The sequence below is a fragment of the Panthera uncia genome, assembly GCF_023721935.1.
Source record: "Panthera uncia isolate 11264 chromosome C1 unlocalized genomic scaffold, Puncia_PCG_1.0 HiC_scaffold_4, whole genome shotgun sequence".
Taxonomy (NCBI): Eukaryota; Metazoa; Chordata; class Mammalia; order Carnivora; family Felidae; genus Panthera; species Panthera uncia.
In genome coordinates, this window is record NW_026057585.1 from 70,512,438 (window position 1) to 70,539,365 (window position 26,928).

General features: G+C 51.3%; 1 protein-coding gene across 8 annotated transcripts in view; it reads left to right on the forward strand.

The window, feature by feature from the left end:
• Window positions 1-26,928, forward strand: part of ERI3 (ERI1 exoribonuclease family member 3) — a 127,594-nt gene that overhangs the window by 99,586 nt on the left and 1,080 nt on the right. For 5 of the 8 annotated variants that reach the window (XM_049617283.1, XM_049617287.1, XM_049617288.1 and 2 more), the window contains one exon: window positions 1,583-1,682. The exons of 1 other annotated variant lie outside the window; for it this stretch is intronic. In XM_049617283.1, the coding sequence (XP_049473240.1) occupies window positions 1,583-1,682 (100 nt within the window). Of the gene's footprint in view, window positions 1-1,582; window positions 1,683-14,629; window positions 15,755-17,025; window positions 20,504-26,928 lie in introns of those variants that run through there. 2 more of the 8 variants (XM_049617284.1, XM_049617285.1) reach the window with 2 other exon arrangements.

A 26,928-nucleotide genomic window follows, 5' to 3' on the forward strand; every position in this document is an offset into this window, starting at 1 on the left:
GGCTGCTGTCACCTTAGTTCCATTCCACCAGTGGCTCCACCACCTAGCTTCTGGCAACTCAACCAAGCTACATTCCCAATGACCACATCCCATTTGCTTTCTGCCCCTGGGAGAAGGGCAGCCTAGGGTTCCAGGACTTCAAAGGTGAGGGATGGGTAATGTTTGAAGGGCCATCCAGCTATACAGCCCTCTGATAGAAGCCCAGGACTTTGCTTCCCATCAGAGACTCCCAACCCCCAGTGGGTACCCCCTTGTTGGGCTGAGCAGGAATTAAATTCCCACTGGGTCACTTAATAACATTCTAACCCTTGTAAGTCTCTTCTTTCTGGGCCTCAGTTTCCTCATCTGTGCTATCGAGTCAGATGTGCCTGTAAGGGGCTGTGAGAAAAAGTGCCATCCCTGTTCTACCATGTACCACCCCCCACCACGGAGGTTGGTGCGGCCAGGTGGCGCAGAGTAGGGGACGGAGGGGGGCAATGAAGTGCTAGGGGCCTGAGCAGATCGATGCCCCCAGCACTTCCTTCCCCAACCCCAGGAAAACAATTAAGTACAGATCGATGGGTGGCCGCTTTGAATATGCATAAGTGAGCACTTGACCTTCAGCAGAGATCTGTTCCCCCAACCACACACAGTCTCTCTCTCTCTCTCTCTCTCTCTCTCTCTGTCTCTCTCTCTCTCTCTCTCTCTCTCTCTCTCTTTCTCACACACACACACACACACACACACACACACACACACAGTCTCTTCATATATTCCCATCACAGCTGCTTGAGACCTTACCCCTCCTCAGTTGAGCCCACACATGGAACCTAGCCTTCCATAACCTGGCCTGCCTCTCAGTCTAAAGCAATTAGACCATGGGCAGGTGGTTGGCCCCCTCTCACTTCAGTGTTCCTATCTGTAGAGTGAAGTTTAGATATGTTAGTCTCCTAGGTCCTTTCTGACACCAGGCTTTATGACCAGCAATACTGTGGGGAGGGGCCCAGCAGAGTGCTGGGTAGTCTGGAAAGGCAGAATCTAATAGGGCTGCCTGGTGAAGGGGGTGCCCTGTTGACAGGATGGTCCTGATAAATTTTTTTCTTTAACGTTTTTTTTTTTTTGAAGGAGAGAGACAGAGAGTGAGCGGGGGAGGAGCAGACAGAGAGGGAGACACAGAATTTGAAGCAGGCTCCAGGCTCTAAGCTGTCAGCACAGAGCCCGATGTGGGGCTCGAACTCACAAACTGTGAGATCATGACCTGAGCCGAACTCGGACACTTAACTGACTGAGCCACCCAGGTGCCCCAGGATGGTCCTGATAAAGGAGGGTCTTAGTAAATGGGAGCTCTCTAGAGGAGCCTGGCAAGGGGGCACCCAGTGGGGGTTGGGAGTCTCTGATGGGAGATACCTAGGACAAAAGGAGCTCTGAAAGAAGAAGGGGTTTTCTGGTGGGGGTCCTGGAGGAAAGGGGCCTCCATGAGGGGACTCTCATGAAGTGACATGATGAGAGTAAGCCCTTAGTGGGACGATTTGGCTGGAGGGTGGAGGTGGTAAGTATCGGGGACCAGGGCCTCTGTTAACCATTCTTGCCTCCTGTCTTCCAGGCTTACAGCTTCGCCATGGGCTGCTGGCCCAAGAATGGACTTCTAGACATGAACAAGGGCCTCAGCCTGCAACACATAGGCCGGCCCCACAGCGGCATTGGTCAGTCCCTCCACATATACCCCTGGCAGCTCAGTCAGTCCCGTGCCCGCATGCCCCAGTCCCTTGGCACACAGAGGGGTTCTTTGGCTCATTCTGTGCTCTAACGGGGTGCTTTCCATAGCTGGGGGGAGTGGGGAAGGAGGGTGGAGTGAGGGGAGAGTGGAACCAGACCATTGGAAAAAATCTCTCAAAACACTATTCAGGAGGAGACTGGGATCTGGTCTTTGGGTGGGTCACAGGTGTCCTTGGATTCAGGCCGAGATATCCCTGACCCCTCCTGCATCTCTGGTGGGTGATGTCCTCAGAGGGGTGGGCACATGTCAGCTTACCCACCCCCCATGGAGCTAGAGGAGACTGTTTAATATTGTTTCAAGTCTGTGGCTACTAAACTGGGCGATCAATGGGAGTTAAGGAGATGAATTATTTAAACCTCACCAGCTTTTAATTAGTCGGGGTCCTTCTGACCGATGGCTCCGTCCACAGGGTATTGACTCCCCCGCAGGAGCAGCAGCCTCCATTGAGCACTGCCTGGGTTGGGAGGGGCCACTTGGGGTACCAAGCGTGTGTGCACCCTCAGAGGGATTCCTGCCTGGGAAGGAGCTGGAGTGACTCTGGTTCTAAGCATTGGAGGCTCTGCTTCTGATATATCAGTATGGGTTTGGTGTGTATGTGTGTGTGTGTGTGTGTGTGTGTGTGTAACAATATATCTGTACATTTTCCTGAGGGCATGTGTCTGTATATGGAAGTAACCATCAGCCTGTGTGTGTATCCACCAGAAAGTCCGTTCATTTCTGTGTATCTGATTTTGTGTGTGTGAGCACACGTCATGCAAATGCTTTCAAGCAGGGTATTTTTTTTTTTTTTAATTTTTTTTTAACGTTTATTTATTTTTGAGACAGAGAGAGACAAAGCATGAACGGGGGAGGGTCAGAGAGAGGGAGACACAGAATCTGAAACAGGCTCCAGGCTCTGAGCTGTCAGCACAGAGCCCGACGCGGGGCTCGAACTCACAGACCGCGAGATCATGACCTGAGCCGAAGTCGGCCGCTTAACCGACTGAGCCACCCAGGCGCCCCTCAAGCAGGGTATTTGACAAGCATAGGCTTTGTTCCAAGTGGGGAGGAGTGGCGGGGGATGGGGGGGTATTCCTGGGAGGTGCTATGACATTATCATAACCTGTGTACCTTTGGGGAGCTATGGTGGTGGAGGGGACTGGCAAGGTATACCAAAAGGACCCAGTCACCTGTTACAGACTAGCCCTTCATCCTTTCCACGGACATCACTGGTGCCTAGTGGGTGCTGGGCATGCTGAGTGGAAGTGCTTGTCCTCAAGGAGGTCATATCCAAGGAGGAGACAGAGATTGAACTGGGTACCCAGGGTACTGAGGGATGTGATAGGAACACTTAGGCTGCCCCAAAGGAGGATTCCCCTGTCCTCAGGTGCCAAAGTGACTTCTACTTCTTTATTTACATCTCACTGACTTCAGGGATACTCCTTATCATTCTTGCTGGGACACCCCAAGGCTCCTGTGGGGTCCTGAGGGAAAGAGGAAGCAGTCAACACACCTAGAGAATTGGGGATTCCCCACAGCAGCTGCTGTTCCCTTCCATAGGAGCTATTCCATACAACCTAGAGAAGACCCCAAACCTAGCAAGGTGATATGCTTGGGAGGCCAGCAGGGAGTTTCCTAAAGAAGAAAACATTCGAGTCAGGAGATCCTTGAAGGATGAATAGGAGTTTTATAGGTAGAAAAATGGGGGAAGGGTTTTCTACTTAGGAGCAACTGTACGTACAAAAGCATAAAAAGGCATGTTGAAAACAAGTTAGACACCTACAAGCAGTTTCCTGTGATTGGAGCAGGAGGGACATTTGGGTTAGGGAACAGCTGGAAAAGAAATGGGGAAATAAGCAGGTCTTGAATGCCAGGTTAAAGGGTTGGCTCTTTCATGAGGTTTTGAGGAGACAGGAGGTTTGTGAGAGAACAGCACTATCAAAGCTCTTACTCAGAATTGATGAGGCAGTATGTGCTGCACAAACTATTTCTTAGTAGATGCTTAGTAAACTCTTTGGGGGGGGGTGCTGAATGAACAAGTGAGTAGATGAATCAATGGGATGGGAAAGGGAGGAACCAGGGAATGAGGATCAGTGAGAAGACTTGTGCTGGCCCAGGCAGGGAGGGGCTACAAATAATGGAGTCTGGGTGGTAGGAGGGACCAGTGGGACTGGGTCAGTGGGATTGCCCTGCTTCTGTGGATGTGTTCCAGGGTGTATTTGTGAGAGGAAGAAGTTCCTTCTTCCCACTCTGTTATTACAACTCCTGAGATGTTCCTTCCCTCTTCAGGAAAGAACGTTTTTCTATCTGGTTGGGCCACAGGGGACAGTCCAAAGATACGAGTCATAATGGACTAAGGGCTTTGGAGCCAAAGGAAGTTCTGGCTCTACCAACCAGAGCCCTGTGCCCTTAGACAAGGGATAATGCCAGTGCCTCTCAGGGCTATTGGAGAGGTTCAGTAAAGCTGTCTGTGTAAAGGACTTATGCAGTGCCTGGCCTGGCACACAGTGGGTGCTCAAGGAGCCCCCTCATCTGTGGCCCTGACAACACCAGGGCCTCCCTAGGGTGCCAGGGGTTCCTGGCACAGGGTCTTTGTATCTTTGAATGTAGAGGGCTGCCCTGCCAGCTCCTAGCTGGCTCTGAGGTGTGGGTGAGGGTGCTTGGAGGGGAGGGAGGATGCAGGGCATTAATTGGGCTGGGAGAGGCGGGGAGGGGAGGCGTTGGTTTTAAGCAGTGAGGTTAATGGCCCTCGCGCCAAAGAGACAGCTTTAATGAGCTTCAGCTGGCGGTGCCCCGAGTTACTGTGCGTGCTAAAAGGGTCGCGCTGTAAGAGTTTGATGTGGACTGTTTCCCAGCCCTGGGGTCAAGGGTCAGCTCCTGTCACTGGCCACTCAGGCTGGTCCTCAGTGACATAGTGCTAATTAACTGCGTGAGGAGCTGCCAGCCTGGAGTGGGGAGTGGTATGCATATTGGGGGGGGGGGGCAGCATTGGTGATGCTGGGCAAGGGTCCCTCAGAACCCAGAGCTCAGTCATCTCTGGGATGTGTTTGGCTCTCCCACAGTGCTGTGTTGGGGGGAGGGGGGCGGGCAATGTCTCTGTGTGCAAATCGCCAATTTTTCTCTAGCCCTAGAGAGATCTCCTGAGCCTCTTTCTAAGGTACGTGTGGTAGGGAGAGTTTGTTGGACCTACCTGGTGGGGACTCCTGCTGAGTTCTGGGTGGTGGTGGCCCTGAGAGAGCAAGGGGCAGGTATGCTGGAGGGTGACGCAGATGGCCTGGAGCTGTGGGGTAGGCTGTAGGAGGGGAGAGGGCCCACTGGGATGGATGTTTGTGGCTGAGCTATTTGAGGAGGAGCTGTGAGAGCCTCCTGGCAGAGGAGTGACCTGGTCAGAGTTGGGCTTCAATTAGAGCAGACTGAGAGTTTGTACAGGGAGGACTAGCGAGGAGAAACTGCAGAGGGGAAGGTTCAGTAAAGTGCATGGAGGTGATGGTTAATTCAGAGCCAGCAGTAGCCATGGGAATGGAAGTAGAGGACCAGGTCAGTGTATGTTTACTTTGCACCTATTATGTGTCAGGAACTGTGATAGACGTATTGGTGAAGATGACAGAGTGCCTGTCCCCCCACAGAGCTCACAGGTACTGTCGTCAAGACAGATACAGTTGGCCCTGGCAACTAAGGGAGAGGTAGGTTCAGGGATGGAGGCAGTAGAGCTCCAGGCAGAAAGAGGGTGTGGGGGGCTGTCAGCACGGCCTCTTAGTCAGGAGATGGATACTTCCTTCAGGGGTGGTGGATTTGGCCTTGGGAGCCTGGTGAACAGGGTGGTGTGGGGCGGGTTGTGGGCGAAGAGGGACTGCATGTACATAGAAAGGGTCAACAGGGGACTCACATTATTTGGGGGTACTTTTTATTAATATAATTTTCCCACCAGTTTTATGGAAGACAGGCATTATCATTCCCATTTTATAGATTAGGAAGCTGAGACTCAGTTAAGTGACTCACCTGAGGTCACACAGCCAGTTGAATTGGAGAGCCAGGACTCAAACCCGGGTCCATCTGAGTGCAGAGTCTGTGTTCTTACCACTATGTTGAACCAGGAAGCACCTTTTTGGTGTCGGGCTTTGTGCTCTCAACAGAGATGTTGAGGAAGAATACAAGCTCACTTCCATCATTTCCCTCAGTTAATGTGGAACATACAGGCCTTGACAAAGCCTTGGTAGCAGCAGCTGAGGAAGAAAGGAAAGGAGACATTGCCACCCTTTCACCCCTGCTACAGTCGCCATCAGAGCCAGAGCCCAGCAACTCTTGGCTTTTGACCTCCTTCAGACTCTGACAGTTCTTACTCTGATTTGTTTGCTCTCTACTTCATGGACCAGGGGAATCCCACCCATTTTCCAGGGGCCACCTTTTCTGAGAATCTTGCCTGGCCTTCCTAGTGTGAATGTACAGAATACACCCTTGGACCTCTCTTCTGGTTTGTTGGGGGTGATGTTCAGGCCCTACATACTTGATCTCCCTAACAGCAGGACCCAGGCCTTCTCCCCTTTTTCCTTTTTGGAAATCTGCACAGGAAATGTCAGTAAAATTTCACCTGTTGTTGGGATATGGAGGCCCCACAGATTGCTGGCTTCAGCTGGCTAGGAGAATAACTGGACCTTCCCTGATGCCTGGCTGGGTGGTCCTGTCTTCCTAGTTCCATAGCCCCTCTGTTCAGGGCCTGAGGAGGGTCCCTGTGAGGCTCATGGTAAAGAGGGATGGCCAGACATCAAGTGGACTCTCAGGAGCTTGTTGCCCAGTAGGGTTTGGCAAAAGAGCTGGGCTGGCAGGTGGCAAGGTGGGGATCTGGCCCAGGGGGGCAGTACTGGCCTGTGGTCTCCCCTGAAGGAGTAGGGTGTCTATCAAGAGTCCAGTCAGAGCGCATTAGCTCTGTGACACGGATCTCATTAGCTCCCGTGAGAGGTGTCACTGCAGGAGAATCGTCGGCTCAGGGAGACGCTTGTACCAAAAGGAAGAAAGGACAGTGACAGCCTTTTCTCTGCCGCCTCTGCCGCCACGCTCCCTGGGCCGCCCGCCCTCCTCCTCGTGGGGGGGTGGGGGTGCTGGCTAATGAGCTCGTCTACAGTACAGCTTTGCCTTCCCCTCCTTGAAGTTCCCCAGGTCCCTCTGAAGACCTCAGGCCCGGGATTAGCACACACCAAACGCCAGCCCCCCTCTTGCCCAGCAGGGAGTTCCTTCTGATCACCCTGCTCTGCTACCATCAGCAAGGGAAAGGAGGTGGGGCCAAGACAGAGCCACTGTGGCTGGCAGGGAGGGGGCTTTCACCCTTGGAAGGCTCAAGCCCCTCTGCCTCTCTTGACAGAGTGACCATGTCTACTTCTCTGCAGTGGGCTCTTTCTTTCCAGAGTTGTGATCTTATCCTCCCTTTCCCTTTCCCCGTGACATCTACCCAGGCAGTGTCCCCATCCCTATCCAGAATGCTTCTCCCACAGCATGGCAGAATGTGGGGACAGTGGCCAGGGGTTCAGTGGGTAACATTTAGATCTAATTTAAGACTTTCTGGCTGAGCTAGAGGGCTTCAGAATCAGCTAGAGGCCAGTCTGGGCTTCGGATGACCTGAGGGTAGTGAAGTACTGATATAAGTCCCCTGCAGACCTAGTAGCTCTCTCCCTGGCTGTCCCAGAGAGGCAGAGAGGGGTGCTGCATACACACACACACACACACACACACACACACACACACCTGCCCACCTGCCCTCTCTGGCCATCTTCAGGGCTGGGACAGGAGGAGTTAGCACAGCTGCTTTATAGAGAGGGGGCCAGAGACAGCTGGAGTATGTGCTTCCTTGGCACTACCCGCACCCCCACCCCCCACTCCTGTCTGGTTCTTTCTGGTACGGCCCAGAGAAAGTGAGCAGATGGGGCATGGATGGCCATGAGAAGGGATGATAACTCTCCAGGCATTGACAGGGGCTCCACTGGTCTGCCTGGAGGTAGTATTTACCTGGAGGGGTACTCACTCCTTCCTTCCTGAGCTGACACTCTAGAGCCCCCAGGACATCTGAGGAATTGGTCCTTGCCAGACACCAGGCTCTAGTCTTCCGTAACAACCACAGATGGAAAAACGGGTAGACGGATGGACAAGTGAACTGACGGATGGAAGGGGGAAGGTTCTGGTGTATGTATGTATATGTTCTGTGTGTGTGATGCACTGGGAAGTACAATCTTTGTTTCCCTACCTTCCTAGCCCCGGGCCCCGGCCTGGCCTCCCCTTGTCTCTCTCTGTATCTCCTGTCAAACCATCGCAGACGTAAATGACAAAGAAATCAGAAAGACAGATCAATGCCGGCCAAATTAGCACTTGCAGATAGACTGTGCGGGGATGTCAGCGCCCTGACCCCTGGTGATCTTGCAGCCTCCACTGCTGATATTATGCAAATTGCATCCATCTGGCAGGACCTGCGTGCTGGCTGCTTCTACTCAGAGGAGTAATGGGCTGGGGGTGGGCGGGAGTGTTAGAGCAAGAGTCGGTGGAGTGAGTGTGTGCGTGTATGTGCATGTGTGAGCATGTGCTTGAGTGTGTGAGGGTGTGTGGTGCCCACCAAGCACTGGGCGGTGATGGAGTGATTGACAGGGCAGATAAGGGGCTGCATTGGATTCCTTTGGGCTGGGGGATTAGGAGCAGCCACAGATGAGAGATAACTGGACTTCATTTCAGTTTATTTTCCTCCTTATCCCGGCTCCCCACCTTCACTCCCCGAAAAACACAATCTCTGTAGTTTGCGTTTTCATCAATATTTGCAAGTCATTACCACTGGTTTAAGGTGAGAGACAATGTCAGGGCCCAGACCAGGCCAGCCCCTCCCCCAATCACATACAGGTCTGGTATCCTGAAAATGAGCGCCATGAGTAGCCAGACAGCCTTCACTCTTGTGGTGTTCACAGCATTCCTCCTCCCAGACCCAGAACACTCCTGGGATGGGCCCCGCCTCATGGACAAGCCCCAGACCCACTCAGCTGACCTAAGGCTACCTGGCAGTCTTTCAGCTGGGCCCTGCCCTTGCCACCTGAAGCTGCTGTGTAACATCCCTGCCCCTAAGCGTAGGCTCCAGTCTAGGTGCTTCTGCCCCTGATATTAGCTGTGCCCCTGGGAGCTGCTCTCCTCTTCTACAGGGCTCTGGAGCCTTCCCCACAGCTCCTTCTGTCCTTGACACTGTTGACCAGGGCCCAGACCCCAGACCCCAGACCCCACCAGAGCAAAGTTGGGCTATGGCCTGTGGAGAGGGCAACTTGGTCTGAATTGCCCATCAACACCAGCATCTGTCCACATTTGCTGAGTGCCACATGTAGCACAGAGGAGTTTACATGTGTTATCTCATTGACTTCCCAAACCCTGTGAGACAGGGGCTGTCACCACTACTGTGTGTGAGGAAGCTGAAGCTCAAGAAGATTATCGTTCACCCAAGGCTGCAGAGAAGGATGTGGGAGAGCTGGAATTTAAACATACATCTCTCTAAGGTCAGAGCTCTTCACCACCAAGCTCTGCTGCTTCACTGCAGTGGCTGCAGCCGCAGCCACTCACACCTCAGCATGCCTGGGTCCGTTGAAAGGAACCACCCTTGTACAGCGGGCAGACACGTTCCTTCCGCTCCTGGCCTCTCAACACAGACCCTGACCCAGACCAGGCCCCCTGCCTGGCTGAGCCAGACCAAAAGGGAGGGTTCAAACACATCCACCCTCAGGAGCAGTGTGTCTCAGACAGTCGGGCTGTAGCAAGAAGGACACACAGAGGACAGAACGCACCCAGCGGCTGAGCCAGCCCAGGAATATGTCACCACATGTGGCATCCAGGCCCCTGCAGCTCAAGGAGAGGGGCTGATCAGCTCAGTCCAGGCAGCTGTGGTGGCAGAGGGTATAGCTGTCCCAGGGGCCCCTCCAAAACTGGGTCCCCACTGTACCCTCCCACCAGGCAGGGTTGGGAGCTGGGAGTGCTAGGGACATGTCCGGGGACACGTGTGCAAGGGGAGCTTGTCCTAATGAGGAGAACATGGCTGCTAGTTAGGCGAGGGGCGGGCGGGGAGCCGCAGAGCTGATTGAAGGCAGGGGCAGGGGTCAGACAATTAGGCCCAGATCCGGCCGTTTGATGTGAGTTCTGAGGCCTCAAAGCCTCCCTTCAGCCCGCTCCCTCCACTCCCTCCTCTCCCTCCTCTTTCCTTTCTTCTTCTGCCCAAAGGCAGGAAGGATGGAAACGCTTACTCTCACTGTTACTATTATTAAACTCTGCAGCAGGCCAGCCAGACCCCAGGACTCCTGCCCACAGGGGGCACCCCAGGCCCCCAGGAGGCTTCTTGGGCCCCAGGGGCATCTGGCCAGAAGCCAAGACCAACCTGAGGGCAGGGATGAGCTGAGCCCCCAGAACAGGGTAACCTTGCTCCCTTTCTTGCTTGGGAGGCAGGAATGAGTAGGGCTGCGCAGTGGAGATTTGGGCCCAGGGCTGCTTTGACCATCACCTCCTGCAGCCACCCAGTTCTTTTCTTTTGTGTCCAGGGCTTGAGGGTGAAGGTGTGGTTCATTCACACACATACCCCGTCTCATAAATAGTTGTCTGCAGCAATCACACCAAAACCTTGCCCTGCAAGATAAAGATACAGAGAGCCACACAGCCTTACAGAACTGTCACACTCACACACCACAGTGGAGTGTTCCCCCCACCCCCCATGTAATAGTCACACATACCATCACAGGGTTCCATACTTTAGTCACACCCAAGGTCTTGCACAAAAGCCCTGTCTCCTGCATCAGGGCCCTGGGAACTTCACCCCTCCCCAGAGTGTCTGGGAGCAACAGTCGGATTTTGTGTCCAGGGTGGGTGGGTGGGTGCTGAGCCCTTCCAGTCCCCCATCCTGAAAATAAGCCTAGAGAGTAGGTACTGACCAGAGAGTAGGAGGAAGCCAGATTGGGGGGGGGGGGGGGCAGTAGGGAGAGGGAGGGTGGGAGCAGAGATAAATGTTAGCTCATTTCTTCCGTAATTAGTTACTCCCTCATCCCCGCGTTGTAATTGTGAACAAGCTGTAATGTTTAATTAGTCTGTAAATGAAACCCCAATTTCATAATGGCCTGGCTGACAGGGCTAAGTGAGCAGGGGAGGAGGCAGCAGGGAGGTAATAGGGAGGGCCTGTGGGGGGATATGCGGGGGGGTTTGGGGTGGGGGGGCTTGTGGGATCACCTTTTCTCTTCAGCCCCAGTCTGGCCTCTGTCTGGGGACACTCTGTGACAGGGTCTGGTACTTGCACTCCCAACTCTAATGTCCTCTCCACTGGCCCTTCTTACCAGAGAGAGGAGAGGGAAGGGAAGACTGCTGGCACCCTTCTGCTCCCTTCCTACCTCTCCTCCAGTTCTCTGGTTGGGATGCCACAATCATTGCCCAACCTACATGCTTACAGTTGGAGAAGCTGGCTCTGGGGGCCCCAGTCTTGTGACTCCAGCAAGGATGACCCTCCTCAAATATCTTCCTATGAGGCCTTTGCTTGGCACCTGGACCTCAGGATCTGGTCCTATACCTGAAGGAGCCAGTGATTGGCACAGGATAGGCCCCTCCCCCTCCAGTCCCACTGCTAAGCGGATTCCAGCATCAGTGCCAGGCTGACACCCCAGGCCAGACCTTACTCTCCGTGGGTATCACCGCAGACTGTGATAAACTGGAGCTGCCGCAGGGGGGAGCCCCTGGCCCCACCACTGTCTCATCCATCGGTCTCCCTGTCTCCCCCACAACATCCTCACCGCCTGCACACGCCCCCACCCCGCCTGCTGCAGCCATAAATCTCAATTTACGAGGGCGGCTCTGGTGGGGGAAGGAGGCAGCGCCGCTAATGACGGCTCCTCAGCCGGATTTTTCATGTTGCACAGTCATAAATTTTTAAGAACAGCATGGGCAGCACGTTAGCGAGTTATCGAGGCTGCCTCCGTGCTGGCTGCCTGGCTCCAAGAGAGCAGAGAACCAGGCAGAGCAGAGGACACATTTAGGGCTGGGGTGGGGCCCAGCAGCTAGCCAGACTAGTCTGAAGGTAATGGTATGGCTGGGCCAAGCAGGCAGGCCAGCATGAGCCTTTGCACGGAGTGGGGCAGTGCCGCCAGAGCAGCCAGGAGCCAAGGACAGGCACGTGGGTGGGAACAGGTATGTGGGCACACAGACCATGGCATCGGGAGGTGCTGATGGATGCCTCTGCTCCGGGACTTGACACCATGATGTACAGGGAGCCTGGAGACATATGGATTTTCAAAGCGGCCACTTTGAATAGAATTACAAACCCTGACCATGTGCATAGTGAGGGCTCTGCCCTGGCAGAGCTACACTTGGTTCATAAACAAGGTGCCTTTTGAGGTCATTCTTGAGAGCTAGGATCCCTGGAGCCACCAAGGAAGATTCCTGGGGAGATGCCCACAGAGGGGCAGACCTATGGATGTGCTGGAGCCAGGAGCCTGGAAACAGGATGACCTTGTTCTCATTTGGGCTTATCACTTCCTGGCTGTGTGGTCCTGGGTAAGACATTCACCACCCCAGCCCTCTGTCTCTTCCTCTTTAAAACGGGATTGATGATGGCTTCTACCTCCCAGGCTTACTATAAAGCCTGAGTCTATTTTAAATCTCTGGAAAAGTTTTAAAGGGAGTGTCTGGGAAAAAGATCTTTGTGGGGGATGGTGGGGTGTTTACTTTTGATCAGCCATTCATTCGGAAGATACTTGCTGAGGTCTGGGTACCCAGTCCAGTGCTGGGTTTCAGAGGTGAGGGAGGTGATGTGAGCACTTGTGGCTGAGGCAGGTCAGTGTTCCCAGCCCTGTACCTGGTCCCCACACAAAGTCAATAGGCCAGATCCAGCCCTGTCCTGCCATGGGCACACCTGAGCTGTGATGCCCATACAGGCCTTCTTATAAGCCCCAGGGTGAATGCTCACCTGAGTTTCCTAGTCTATGCAATTGAGCATTAATGATCTTGACCGTCTCTCAGGAGCCATAAGCAGAAGGTCAAGAAATCAGATGTTGCTCAAGTCAGCAGAGGTGGTGTGAGTGCATGTATCAAGTGTTCAGGATGAGTCCATGGTAATCCACCAGGACAAACGCTGGTCATTTAGGGAGAAGAGCATCCCAAGCTGGGCCTTGTTGGCCACTCTCAGGCCACTCTCCTCATGCCCCCGCACTCCAGCACAAGGTCCTCCCCCACTTTCTGGAAACTGCCATTCCTTCTCTCACCTCAGGGCCTTCCCACATGGCTTTTTTGTCCTTGGGAGCCCCTCATTCCCATCCCTTGTCTTGATTAACTCCTGCTCATCCTTCAGAGCACAGCTCAAAGTTTGCTTCCCCAGGGAAGCCTTCCCTGACCCCTAGACTTGGTCAGGTCCTCCCCTGTGCACAGCTTCCTAACACCTAGCACTCTCCCTGCACAGCATTTCCTCACAGTCCAAATAAATAGTCGTTTAACGCCTCTCTCCCCAACTGGATTGTAAGTTTCCTGAGGGCAGGAATTTATATCTGTTTGTTCAGCTTATATCCCCAAAGGGTAACCTTGAGTCTGACTCATGTAGGCAGATAGTAAATAAAATGTGTTGTTTTGAATTAAGTAGAGCTGGGGTGGCCCAGGCCCACCCCTGGGTGCCAGGGCAGGGGGAGGCAGCTAGGGCAGTGCCTGGAACCGAGGTGCTTCCCATTAGTCCTCATGATTAATTCACAGCCACACTGTGATAGAGTGGGCTTGTCCCCAGTCAGCGCCTCCGCTGGGGCCCACCTGTTAGCGACAAACAAACAAAGGGGATAAATAATGCATTGGGAGCTGAGCCAGGCAAGGCGGCGGTATTGAAATTAATAGGGATTAGCTGAGCAGCTTGAGGATGAAATATTTACCAGGTGGGACTGGGCTTAGGGAGGACAGCCCCCCTTGCAGAGTCCCCAGGCACAGCCAGGCCCTTCTCCAGGGCATCATTGGCTAGGACTGGGGAGCCCCAACACCACTACTACCACCCCCAGATGCCTTGGTTTGCTGAACAGACTGGTGGCTGGACTGCTGAGAGCTCAGGTCCCAGCCAGTCTCCTGGCCCAGCAGGTCTTAAGGAAAGCAAGATACTTGGAAGGAGTGGCAGTGGGGAAGAGGCTGAAGCCCTCAGCACTTTGGAAGCTGGGAACAAAAACCTTGACTAGTTTTCAGGACCTGGGCATGTCGAGGCCTCAGGCAACATGTCAGGGCTGGAGTAGGTTCACCTGTGATCTTGTCTCCCAGCTTCCCTCTTTTTTTTCCAGTTCTTCCTTTCTTCCACTTAATACATGTTTACTGAGGGCCTCTGCACAGGAAACATCAGTGCCCTTGGGTTTGTGGTCTAGCAGGAGGTGACAGGCTATCACAGTGGAGGAACATTGGGTGCTGTGAAAACACATAGAAGGATTCCTAACACAAACATGAGGGCCCAGGTAAGGCACTTCAGAAAATGATAGCAGGGGTTGGGGCTTTCCAGACAAAAGGAAGAGCATGTGAAAAAGCTGAGAAGCAAAAGAGACTGAACTTGGGGGTCGAGCAGGAGAGTGGGTAAGATGAGGCCTTAGAGGGAAACCTGGGCAGATCTCTGGAACTTTATAAAGAAGTTGGGACACTGTCCTGAGAGCTGAGAGGTGCTGCTGTTGGAGGTAGTTGTTGTTTTAATTATGAACTCTTGAACTTTTTACTTTGAACTGATTTTACATTACAGAAAGTTTCTATGCATCTCTTACCTAGTTTCCCCTAATGTTAACTAGCTTACATAATCACAGTACAATTACTAGCACCAGGAGATGAACATGTGTACTATACTGTTAGCTAAACTGAAGGTCTTACTTGGATTTCACCAGTGTTTCCAATGCTGTCCTTTTTCTGTTCCAGGATCATTGAAGGGTTTTAAGACAGGGAGTGAAATGACCAGATTTGTGGCTTAGAAGGACACCATGGAGGAGATTGGCGGGGGCACTGCTGTCTCCTAGGTGAGAGGTGGTGGTACCCTGGACCACGGTGGTGGTAGTGGGAATATAGGTTTAGAAATCACTGGGAAATATATGGTAGATAAAGCTTAGGGCTGGATAAGTTTGCCCAGGTTGAGAGTAGAAAGTGGCAAGAGAAGAGGGCCAGTGGCAGCTCTAACACCCACTTTGTAGGGATGATCAGACGAAAGATGAGTACAGAGAAGCGGGAGGAGTTGGATAGAGAGGGAAGGTGCTATCGCTAAAGCCAAAGGAGAAGAGTTTCAGGGTGTGAGTAAGGGGCAGTCGAAACCTGAAAAGCTGCTATTGGACTTCAGCCCTGTGAGGTCGTAAGGATCATTAGAGAAAGCGGTTCAGTAAGACTCAGGTGGGGAAATCAGATTTGTAGGGTGGGAAATGAGGAAGACTTTGAGCGGTGGTTAACCTGGTTAGCCAGAAAGTTTGGCCATGAAAAGGAGGAGAGATTGGGTAATGAGACCTTGAGGCTTAACTGGAAACTTTGGTTGTGAAAAGGAGGAGAGATTGGGTACCAGCCACGTGGAAAAAGGAGTTAAGGCAAAGTTGTTTTTAAAAATGGGAGAGATTTGGGACGCCTGAGTGGCTCAGTCAGTTAAGCAACCGACTCTTGGTTTCGGCTCAGGTCGTGATCTCACGGCTTCATGGGTTCAAGCCCCACATCGGGCTCTGCACTACCAGTGCAGAGCCTGCTTGGGATTCTCTCTCTCCCTCTCTCTCTGCCCCTCCCCCACTCTTACTGTCTCTGTCTCTCTGAAAATAAATGAATAAACTTAAAAAAAATTTTAAAGATGGGAGGGATTTGGTATATTTTCATGCTTATGTGAAGAAAGCAGTGCAGAAAAACAGTAGAGACTATATCAGAGAGAAAGGGGATTGCTCATCACATAAGGCCCCCGAAAAGGAAGGGGAGTGGAGAACCCAGGTGGAGTGAGGGTGGGCTTTAGAAGTGCTGGCTGGGAGGTACCCTCTCTCTTAACAGGTGAGAGGAGAGCGCCTCCTGTGTTTCCTGTGAAGTAAGGCACAAAGGCAGGAGAGGGATGGGAGTGGGGGGAGGGAAGGGGAGGGGGACTTGAGAATGGCAGAAAGTAGAGAATGGAGAGAAAGAGAATGCACACTGATCAGGAACATAGGAGATCGGCTGGGCAGTTTTATATACCCAGTTGAGGTTGAGGACTATGATTTTATGAGTGTCCCTACTCTATATGGTTGCAGTGTTCTCTAGTCACATTTAGCCCAGTGCAAACATAGAGAAGGCGGTTTGAGTTTTTTCCAGGCAAGAGTGATGGAAGGAAAAGGGAGAAAGAAAGGATTGAGATGACGGACCATGGACTCCAAGGTCCTGCGTGAGGTGTGTCGGTTACGTTGCTAGGACAGAAACTGCTTAGTACATACCTAATATCCGTTGTGTTCCTTCCTCACTGAATGGAGGAGCCCTTGTAGGGGCAGTAGTGTGTACCCAGTTAAAACGCTATTTTTTTAATTCCTCATACAGCTAGATAGGGTTATGTCCCTGAGTTCTGGCCAGTGAGATAGAAGGAAAAGCGTTGTGTGGGACCTTCAGGAACAGTACTTAAGAGGAAGTGACTCAGTCAGGAAGTACATTATTCTTGCTGTTTCCTTCCTCCTCTTTCCTAAAATGTGGGTGTGATGCTTGGAGCACCTGCAACCATTTTGCACCATACGATAACCTAGAAATTGGAAGCAACATGCTGAAAGGGGCAGAAAGAAGTCTGAGCCCCTGATGACTCTGTGGAGCTGTAGGACTTTTAGTCACCTTAGATTGCAAGCCACAGACATAAAAAATTTTTCTTCATTAAGTTGTATGTTCTTCGCCTCTCTGTTTTCACGTGGGTTCCCATCAAAACTTGACTCTTTTAGCCTTTTTAGTAGTAAGATGGCCTGTGTCTTGAGATATAACAGGAAACAATTTGGTCATATGTTTCAAGAGAGCATAACAGGAGTAACCAACTTCCTGGCTTGAAATGACAGCGCACTCATTGCCCTTTGCCCTCCCTCCTCCCTTTAGCTAAGTTTATGTTATAAGGTGCATTTGTTATATCATTCTCTTTCCTGTCTGTACCTTCTATATCAGTTACTATGCTTCTGGCTACAAGAAAAAGAAAACCCAGTGCAAGATACCTTAAATAATAGGATTTATTACCTCACAGAAGTTTAGACATAAGATGATGCTAGGGTTAGTTAATTCAGCATCTCAGCAATGTCATAAAGGACCCAGATTTTTTCCATTTTTCTGTTCTTTTATCTTCAACATGTTCTTCGCAGGCTAACTCCCCTCACGGTTGGAAGATGGCTTCTGCAGTCCCAGACATTATGTGCAGACATGAAAACATCCAGCAGAATATAAAGGACTATTTCCTCCTCATGTTTCTCTTCATAAGAGTGAAGTTTTCCTTGAAGGTCTTTCAGCAAACTTACCCTCACATCTCAGTAGCCAGAACCCAAGGCCACCCCTAAACCAATGACCGGCAAGAGGGATAGGATCTCCACAAGTGGCTCAGACACAGAAGATTCACCCTGGTCGTGTGAGGGAGGAGTGAGTTCTGCCAGGTTGGCAGAAAGGGAATGGCTATTGGGTGAGCAGTCAAAAGTAGGGAAGAAAGTGAAGAGAGGAGGTGGGTGGTTTATCTGGAAAGAGTAGAGGTATTAATGTTTCAAGGTTCCAGTGAGATGAAAGAAAAGTGTATTATTGCCAGTAACTAGGAAGATTTGAATTTAATATTTCAAAGGACGAGCAGTGGAGGATGTTAAAAAGGTAGAAAGTGTAACTGTGGAAATGAGTGGAAATAAGATACAGTAGAAATGGTCATTAGTGCTGAGGTCAAAGAACCAAGAGACTGGCAGCAAGTTTCTCAAATGACAGGTTATAGAGGCTAGGACAAGCAGGTCTCTTGAGAAGGAGGTAGCCAGGGTCTGGATTGATAGCACATGCTCACAAGTAAGGTTTCACATAGGCTGCTGGCACACAGGTCTGGGGCCAGGTCACAGGTGCCTGGGGCAATACTGGCAAATAGCCTAACCTCTCTGTATCCCAGTGTTCCCATTTTGGAAAAAAAAAATCTACCCTGGTTGGTCAGGCCACTCTGGAAAGGGGTAAGGCCATCACCTTCCTATTAAAGCCACTCAGGGACCTTCAGAAGATAGTCCCTCAGGAGACCCCTAGGGACAGGGTAAGATGGAAGCTTGGTTGGGGCAGAGATGGCTGCCAGTAATGGCAGATGTGCTCAACTATTCTCGGTAGCTGCCTCTTCTCCTTGCCCCTCCCCATCCAGGTCCCCTTCACTTGGCTGTTATCTGACTACCCTCTGGCACTTCCACTACAGCTGACTCTGTATTCCAGAGTCAGAAGGAGGGTGAGGCTTCTCAGCCCCTCTGTCTGGATGGGGCCTTGGCTGGGAATGAGTGGGGGAGGCGGGCACCCGTTGTCATGGCCAGAACAGCCGCCCTGTTACTCTGGCGTATTTCACTTTTAATTCTGACATATAATGTAATGATCTTTTTTAAGGCCCGATGATATTATCTGCCTGACTAGATTATTGAGTCTTCATCATCTCCAGATAAATTTATGGCCAGGACGAGGCTCAGGATTTATCATCAGTCAATAGAGCTCGATACTCTAACAAGGCGTGTAATAAGATATACATATTTAATGATCCAAGGGGAGGAGCGCTAATGGGAGCCCAGAGTGAGTGGTCCACAGGGCTGGGGCTCTGCCCTAGGGCTGCCATAGCTGTAGGGCATGGACGTGGTCTCTGCCCTGTGGTCCCCAACTCTGGCCTGTCTCATGACCACCTGAGACTCTTCCTTGTTAAGATCCAGAGGGAGAGGCAGACAGGGAAAGGAAGAGGAGGCAGTAGGGACAGTGTCAGAGCTGGGGCCTAGGCCTCTTCAGCCCAAAGCATGTAGAGACGCCCCAACAGAGAAGTCCTCTCCTTGCTTCTGGGCCCGGGGTAGGGGAGTAGCGATGTCCTTAGACCTGTACGCCCAGGCCCCTGAGCATTAGGGCGGGCCCACAAGGGGAGGGAGTGCCGGGGCTGCGTGCCCAGGCCGCGCTGATGGTGACGGATGGTTTTTCATTACAGCCTCTCAGGTCCTGCCCGCGCCCTGTGTGGAAATTCTATTTATTCCCTAATTTGTAAAAATTCCCTCTTTATCTGATCCCAATCAGGGCGGGGTAATTGGCTCTCTGGGGCAGCGGCTGGGGTCCTTGATGAAGAGCTATGTGGATGTACCCAGCCCGGCCCCCACCCAGCCCGCCACCAGGGCCCACAATTAATAATGATTTGCAAATGGCAGACAAGCAATAACACAGAAAGATGTGGCGTCCGTGCTGCCTCTTCATTTCCTCCCCTCGCAGATATAAATGGCCACAGAACAAAAACCCAGCACTATAAATTCTGGAATTAGTTATTCACTACGATAAATGGGGCCTAGAGCCACCAGCCCCTCTCCCACCACCCTTCTTGCCTGCTTTCCCTGATGAAGGTCTGTCCCCAGGTGTGTTCCTGGGCCTGACCCCTGCTCCTCTGTATCTTTGGCTCCTGACACATTTCCCTAGCTCCCTCCTAGACCGTGGACTATAGCTACCCTTTCCTGTGTGGCCCATAGTTGGGAGTGGTCACCTGCTTTGGATCTGTAGCTTCCTCAGGCTCTGCCTCTCACTGACCTGTCTTGGCTACTCAAGCTGGCCCTGTCCCCACTCTGCACTAGGGTTTGAATGGAGGTGACAGGTCCTGCCTGGCCCGGGAGTCTGGATAAGATTTGGTCTTTGGTGTCTTCTTTGGCATTTGGGATCAATCCAGTCCATTTGCCTGGCCAAGTGTGAGTTGGGCTCCTAGTAGCCAAATGTGATGTAAGTGACATAAGGGCTTTGATGCCTGCTTACTGGCCAGGCTGTTGTGGGATGTTGGCACAAGCGTTTCCGGGCACTATGCCCTCTCGGCCAGGCGCATCCTCTCCCCGCCCCCCCAAGTGGCTGTGAGCTGGCGGGTAATGGGCGTGTAATGGCCTCATTTCCATGCCCGGCCTCCAGGAGCGGCGGTAAGTGTTTGATTGCCTTAATTTCCAAACACATCATTATCCCAGCTTTACCAGCGCTTAATAAACACTTTATGAGGATTTTTTTAAAAACATCTTCGGTCCGCATACTTCTCTGAAGTGATAAACTCTAATTAAGTCTAATATTTAAAAATATGGTAATGGTGAGTTGTTTGAATAAGTGGACTGCATTTCTGTAATTTCATTATTACGTAAAACACGCTAATTATTTGGAGCGCGCTTATTACTGAGAGAGAAATCGCCTGCTAATCAAGATGAAATTGCCTTTTCCCCTTATTGTGGAACCACCGTCATCCTTCACCATCAGCCCTGTGGCACCTCCAGGCACCTCGGTGGGGTGGAGGGGGCAGCAGGGAGGGGCTGGAAGAAGGGGTCACTTTGGAGTTGAGGCTATAAGGGCCCTGCCTTGCGGGAAGCAGAGGGAGGTATGGGAGCCGTGTCTGTGGGGAGAGGAGTGTATATCTGGGAGTGGTGTCGGGTGGGCCAAGGTAGCCCTGTCTGGGCTCCCAGGGGACTATGTGGGCCATGTCTGGGACAAGGAACAGGGGGTTGTGGGATATCAGTATTACTGCTGGAATAACATTATTATTGGGTATTATTGGAATAGCAACCACAATAATAATCACTAACCCAGCCACTGTTTTAAGTACTTCACAAATAAAAACTCATTTCATCTTTTCAACAACCCTTTGAGGGACGTAGTTACTATAATTATCATTATTGTTGCCATTTTAGAAAAGAAGAAACCAAGACACAGAGAGGTGAAATAAAAGTATGGTAACTTGCTCAAGTTCACAGTTACTTTTTTGGGGTTTATTTATTTATTTGGGGGGAGTGGGGAGATAGCACAAGCAAGAGAGGGGGAGAGAGAGAATCCCAAGCAGGCCCTTCACTGTCAGCACAGAGCCAGACGGGAGGCTCAAACCCACAAACTGTGAGATCATGACCTGAGCCAAAACCAAGACTCGGACACTTAACCAATAGCCATCCAGGCACCCCTCAAGTTCATAGTTTTAAAGTGATGGAGTTTGAATTCGAACCCAGAATCTAAGGATATTCAGGGGCCCTCTTCTGGTTCAGTCCTAAATTCACTGCCTTGGCTCCTATCTTCCTTCTAAACTACCATTTGCTGTTGTAACCTGAATTGTACCCAGCTGTAGCTTGAGATGCTGGCCCCCAGCGTAGAGTTGCCCAGTTAGCAAATAAAAATATAGGACACCAATTAAATTTGAATTTCAGGCAAACAACAAATACTTTTTTAGTATAAGTATGTCCCATCTGGGGCTGAGGACTTATTAATCTCACAGTCCTGTGTCAAGCAGGCCCAGCATTGACCCCATTAGCCCTTTGCTTGATGCTTGCCAGGCATGATGCTTGCCAAGATGTCCAAACAGAAGGATGTCGTGGCAAAATGAGGTTCTAGAAGATCAATACACCAGGGTTCTTGTTCTCTCATCCTTACCAAGATTCCTGCTCCCAGTTCTATTCTCCCCACCCTGTCTTTGTTGGTCCCTGCTCCATGGGCTCTGGCCCCATTCCTCACCAGCTCCTGGAGATCACTAATAAAGTGTGTTACCAGGCTGAGCTTTTTAGACAGGAGGCCTCAGGTTTGTCTGAATCTTCCTTTAGGCCACACTGCATTGCAGCCTTATAAGGTCAGCAGCTTGTCACCCTGTTGCCCTGATGTCTCCCACTCCATTTTGCCTCTTTGATCATTTCGTGTTCATTCTCTTTCCTAGCTCCAACAGACTCACGTATGGGAATTGTATATATAATAGAGGCATCATTTCAGAAGGGTGGGGAAAGTGTAGACAGTTCAATCAATGGTGATAGGACAGCGGCTGACCACTAGGGAAAAAAGTAAAGTTAGATCTTCTATTTCTCACCATATACGAAAGTAAATTCCAGACAGGTTAAAAAGTTAAATATAAAAACAAAGTATTAGAAGAAAATATATGATAGTTTTCTAATAGCACTGGGATAGGGAAGGCCTTTTTAAGCGAGATTCAAAGCCTAGAAGCTGTAAAGGAAATGCCCAGTACATTTAGATGTCCCATGGGAATCTCAAGATTTAACACTAAGGTCATCACTGTCCTAAACCTATACCACTTCTGGTTTGCCTTATCTCCATGAATGGCACTAAGATCCTAGACTCACACCCCTGCACCCCTACATCCTGATTCCCTCATCAAGGCTTGCTCATTCATTCTGTTTCCTAAAACTCTCTTGCCTCTGTCCACTTCTCCATATCATGGATATATCCCCACCTCTATCTCCACTGCTGCTGGCCTGATTCTGGGCCACCATTTCTGGTCTGGACATAGTACAGTCTGCTAATTGGTGTCTATGCCTTCAGAGTTAACCCTGTCTTCCTCTTCCTCAAGCATGTTAGTATTTCCCCATCATTCCCAGAATAATAAACTGAAGCTCTTTAGCTTGCCATCTAGTCTCCAGGGTCTCTTCTGGCCAGTCACTGCTAACCTTGCCAGCTTCAGCTCTTGCCATTCTCCTGCCTCTTATTCTTCGTCATCCCCACCTGCCCACTTAAGTTTTTTGGGACACTCTATGTTTCCCCTCCAGCAGTGTGCCCGTGCTATTCACTATTCAAGACTACCTCCCCACTTCAACCCCAGGTTGCTGGCAAGTGCCTCCCACATGCCTCCTACTTCTGCCTAGCTTTATCCTCCCAGGAACCCTTTCTTGATTCTTAGTGCCTTTTCTGTGCTGCCTTTCCCATAGCACTGCTCACACCCCACCACTTACAGGTCTGTCTCTGAGCTCCTTGAGGGCAGGGAGCAAGTGAGTCTGTGCAGCCAGTCCTGTGACTCAGCATGGCCTGTGTGTGCCCAGCTCACAGAAATGTCAGTGTGTATTTGCTGAACGAATGAGTATATGAATAAACTCCTTGAACAGGGCCCCTTCCCTCCTGAGGGTGGCCCTGGCCCAGGCCCTACTTCCTGCCCTCTACTGTTCAATTTCCAGACAACTGCAGCTAACTGGAGCACGTCAGCCTCAGGTCATTGCCCTGTGTAAGCTCTCACTAGGTGTCCTAAATCATCTGAGCCACCCTTCCACTAGCAGCTTTGCCAAGCAGATATTTGACTACCTTTGAGCCCAGGCAGCAAGCTTATCCTTTGTTAGGTACTCGCCCACTCACCTCCCTGAGGGATTTAAGCTGCTGCACATCTCACCTTATAGTCTTGGAAATATAAAAATATTTCCAGCATTAAGAATATTAATGTCTGGGGTGCCTGGGTGGCTCAGTCGGTTAAGCATTCGACTTCAGCTCAGGTCAGGATCTCATGGTTCGTGGGTTCGAGCCCTGTGTCAGGCTCTGTGCTGACAGCTCAGAGCCTGGAGCCTGCTTTGGATTCTGTGTCTCCCTCTCTGCCCCTCCCCTGCTCATGCTCTGTCTCTATCTCAAAAATAAATAAACATTTAAAAAATTAAGAATATTAATGCCCAAGGGGCTCCTAGGTGACTCATTCGGTTAAGTGTCTGACTCTTCTTGATTTCGGCTCAGGTCACAGCCTCACCATTTGTGAGATTGAGTCGCATGTCAGGCTGTGCGCTGACAGCTCAGAGCCTGCTTGGGATTCTCTCTCCCTCTCTCTCTGCCCCCCTCTCTATTCACTTCTCTCTCTCTCTCAATCTCTCTCAAAAATAAACTTCAAAAAAAAAAAAAAAAAAAAAGGAATGTTAATGCCCAAAACAGAAGATCATCTTGTCACAAGCTGATGATCTCACAGGAACATAAAAACAGGTTAGGCTTCTAGAATTTGGAGGTAAGGAAAACCTACTTTGGAGGCCTCCACTGTGGGCACAAGACTGTGTCCCCTCCACCCCAACCCCTTATCATAACAGCTTTAGGCTGGCCTCATTAGCTCACCTCAGTGAGAGGAGCCAGAAGGGGGTGCTGCTGACCCAGGTGGCCCCAGGGCTTCAAGCTAAGGACTCTCCTAGAGGCCATGTTGTCATCAGCCTCACCCTGCTGCTGTCTCTTGCTGAACTCCTGGCCTGTTAAAAGCCCCAGACTTGGGCATCTGGGTGGCTCAATTGGTTACACATCTGACTTCAGCTCAGGTCATGATCTCACAGTTCGTGAGTTCGAATCCCTCATCAGGTGAGCGCAAGCCTCACTTGTCTCTCTCTGCCCCTTCTGGGATTCTCTCTCTTTCTTTCTCTGCCTTTGCTCACTTGTGCCCCCTCTCTCTCTAAAAACAAAAACAAAAAACAAAAACCCCAGATCTGTCTCTTAGCTTCTGCCCCATTTCCTCATTTTCTACCTGTACTACTGACTTTTTAAACTGATCAGGAGGTTGCACTGGCTCTTAGAAAGGCTTCAAGGGCTAGAAAAAGAGCCTGGCTGGAAGCCAATAACTGCCATACTACTGACTTGGTGAACTGAAACAAGCGTCCTCCCCAATCTGGATCTCTTTTTCTTTGTTGTAGTGGACCAGTTACAACAAGTTAGACTCCAGAATCCTCAGTAAACAGGGTCAGTAGTCAGTCAGAGTCTGTGGAGTGAATGACAATTGCTTTCATCAAGTGCGCTGGCTCCTATGTCATCTGTGCCATAGATTGTACAGTGTATACCTTCTCACCATTGGGTCATCCAGGAAACTAGCATCCTTGCCTTCCCTTCAAGAAGAGGAGATATTCCAAACATAAAGCATGTACAAAGACGTGGGGCGGGGGGGGGGGGGGGGGGGTGGTGAGTATCACCTGCTCAGTACTCACAATTAACAAAGGTAGCCCATGATCACCCCTAGTAAGGGGAACCTGAAGTTCAAAGAAACTAAGCACTTGTCGCAGGCACACAACCAGTGAGCAAAGTTTAGACTAGAAACAGGTCTCTGATTCCAAAAGCCACTTTGTCATGTTCAGACAACAGTGGTTCCTTGAGATTGGAACAGGGATTGGGGATAGAGAATGGCAGGGGTAAGACCAGCGAGAGCAGGGACCCGTTTTTACAGGGCCTTTACCTTTAAGTCATATTAAAGAGTAGAGCTTTGAACCTGAGGGCAGGGGGAGCCACTGAAGGGATTTAAAGAGACAAGGATGTGATCAGATTTGTGTAAGAAAGATCACTTGGGCTACAAGCGAATGGATTAGAGGGGGAAAAAAGAAGACAGGCTGTGCAAGAGCAAGAGATGGAGGGGGTCTACACTGGGGGGTGGCTGCCAGAATGAAGGGAAGTAGATGATTAGACAGAACAAGAAGATAAAATCCACAGTTTATACTTGAGATTTGGGGAGAGAGAGGGCAAAGTGTCAAGCCTGATTTTCAGGTTTCTTGGGATAGTGAAGACATGTGGTGAAGGAAATTCGTTCATTACTGAACATTTTGAGTTTGTATGGATATCTAGAAAGAGATGTTCCAGAACTCAGGAGAGGTGTAGGCTGGAAACAGCGATCTTCAGGGGTGGATGAAGCCAGCCAGTGAGTGTGTCAAGTGTGGGGAGGTCAAGGACAGACTGGGGCCCAGCACAGGTGGGAGGTTAGTGCTTGCCCACTGGATGGCTGGTGGCCTGGGGGGAGGGGCTGGGCACATCACTTGGGCCAGGGGAGGCAGATTGAGCAATTTGTCCAGCAATGAGGGAGGAGCCAGATGAAGTCAATAGAAAACTAATTTTCTTTTCTGCTGGAAGAAATGAGGTGTGTGGCCGCTGGGTAATTGCAGATAACGAGGGGACTTATTCTTAATATGCACAGCGGCCATGGTCCCCAGAGTGCAGGAGACAGGAAGGATTGGAGGTACCCTGACAAGGCCAGACTTCTTTGGAAAGAAAAGCACCCTATCATAGCCCTTTTGACAGTACCGTCATAGCCTCTGGACCCTATCATAAACCCTCCTGTTCCTGGGGCCCTTCCTGCCCCATCTCCACCCTGCCCCTCCTATCCAGATCTTCCTGCCCCCTTCCCCTTCTGTCAGCTGCCTCACTCCTCCTATCACAGCCCCCCCCCCCCCCCCCCCCCCCCCCCCCCCCCCCCCCCCCCCCCCCAGCACAGGCATACACACTAAGGGAGACAAATGACGGGGCCTCAGCAGAGCGGGGCGCGTGTCCGGCCCATAAACCACGGGGATGGGTCACGTCTGGAGTTGCCATGGCCGCCACTATCCACCCATCCGTCTTCCCACTGTCCTGCCTCAGACCAGCCCTCATGGTTTCCTGAGTCCCTGGAGGGAAAAGGTGTCTGAGGCCTGTGTCACCTTTCCATGCCCACATCCCCCATGGGTACATTCATGTTGAGGTCTTATGTGACGGGACCCTGTGTGACTTCTCTGCTCTAAATAGGGCCTACAGAGTCATGTCTGACTAGTGACACAGGCCCCAGGCTGACCAAGACTCCCATTCCCACAGTCCTTTTCTAGCTTTTTTGGGCCCCATTTCCTAGTCTAAGGTTCTAGTAAAGGCAGGCTGGAGGTGCTTAATGAAAGGGGTTGGCCCTTGACAGATGCTGAGGCCTTCTGACCCCACCTTGACCTTATCACAGCCCCACACCTGATGATGACATCGAAGTATGTTTCTGCAATCACAGCATCGATCCCATGAGGGCTGGTAGCGGCTGAGGTCCTGGTTATGGCCCAGGAGCATCTATGGGAGGTGGGAGAAGTATGGGGGGAGAAGCAGGTGGAAGGGATGGGGATCTGGCTGCTGCTCTGAGCAATGGAACAGAAAAACCCTGGGCACTTGGGCCATTTGTGTCCTTGGCTTTATGTAGAGGGACAAGTGTTGGGCAGCTGCACCTCCTGCTGGTGGTGTTAAAACAAGTCCTGGCCCATGTCCATGATCCTGAAGCCCTGGAGTACCTGCTCCTGCAGCTGCCACGGTTCTAGGAGTTTTGAGCATGGAGTTTCTTACAGGGACCAGTACTGGAGAAACTGCTGTGACAGGGTCTGGCAGGTGCAGACATTTAGATACAGCTAGAGGCAGGGTTTAGATTGAGTACACATGCATGTCTAGTAGAAGATCGCTGGCCAGAGTATCAAAGGACCACAAAGCTGGCCCTCTCCACTGGCTGCACAGGAGCAAGTGCTCAGGCAAGTTGCTGTTGGAGCACACAAGCCTGGGCCCCAGAGCAGGTCTCCCAGGGCCCCAGCTCAAAA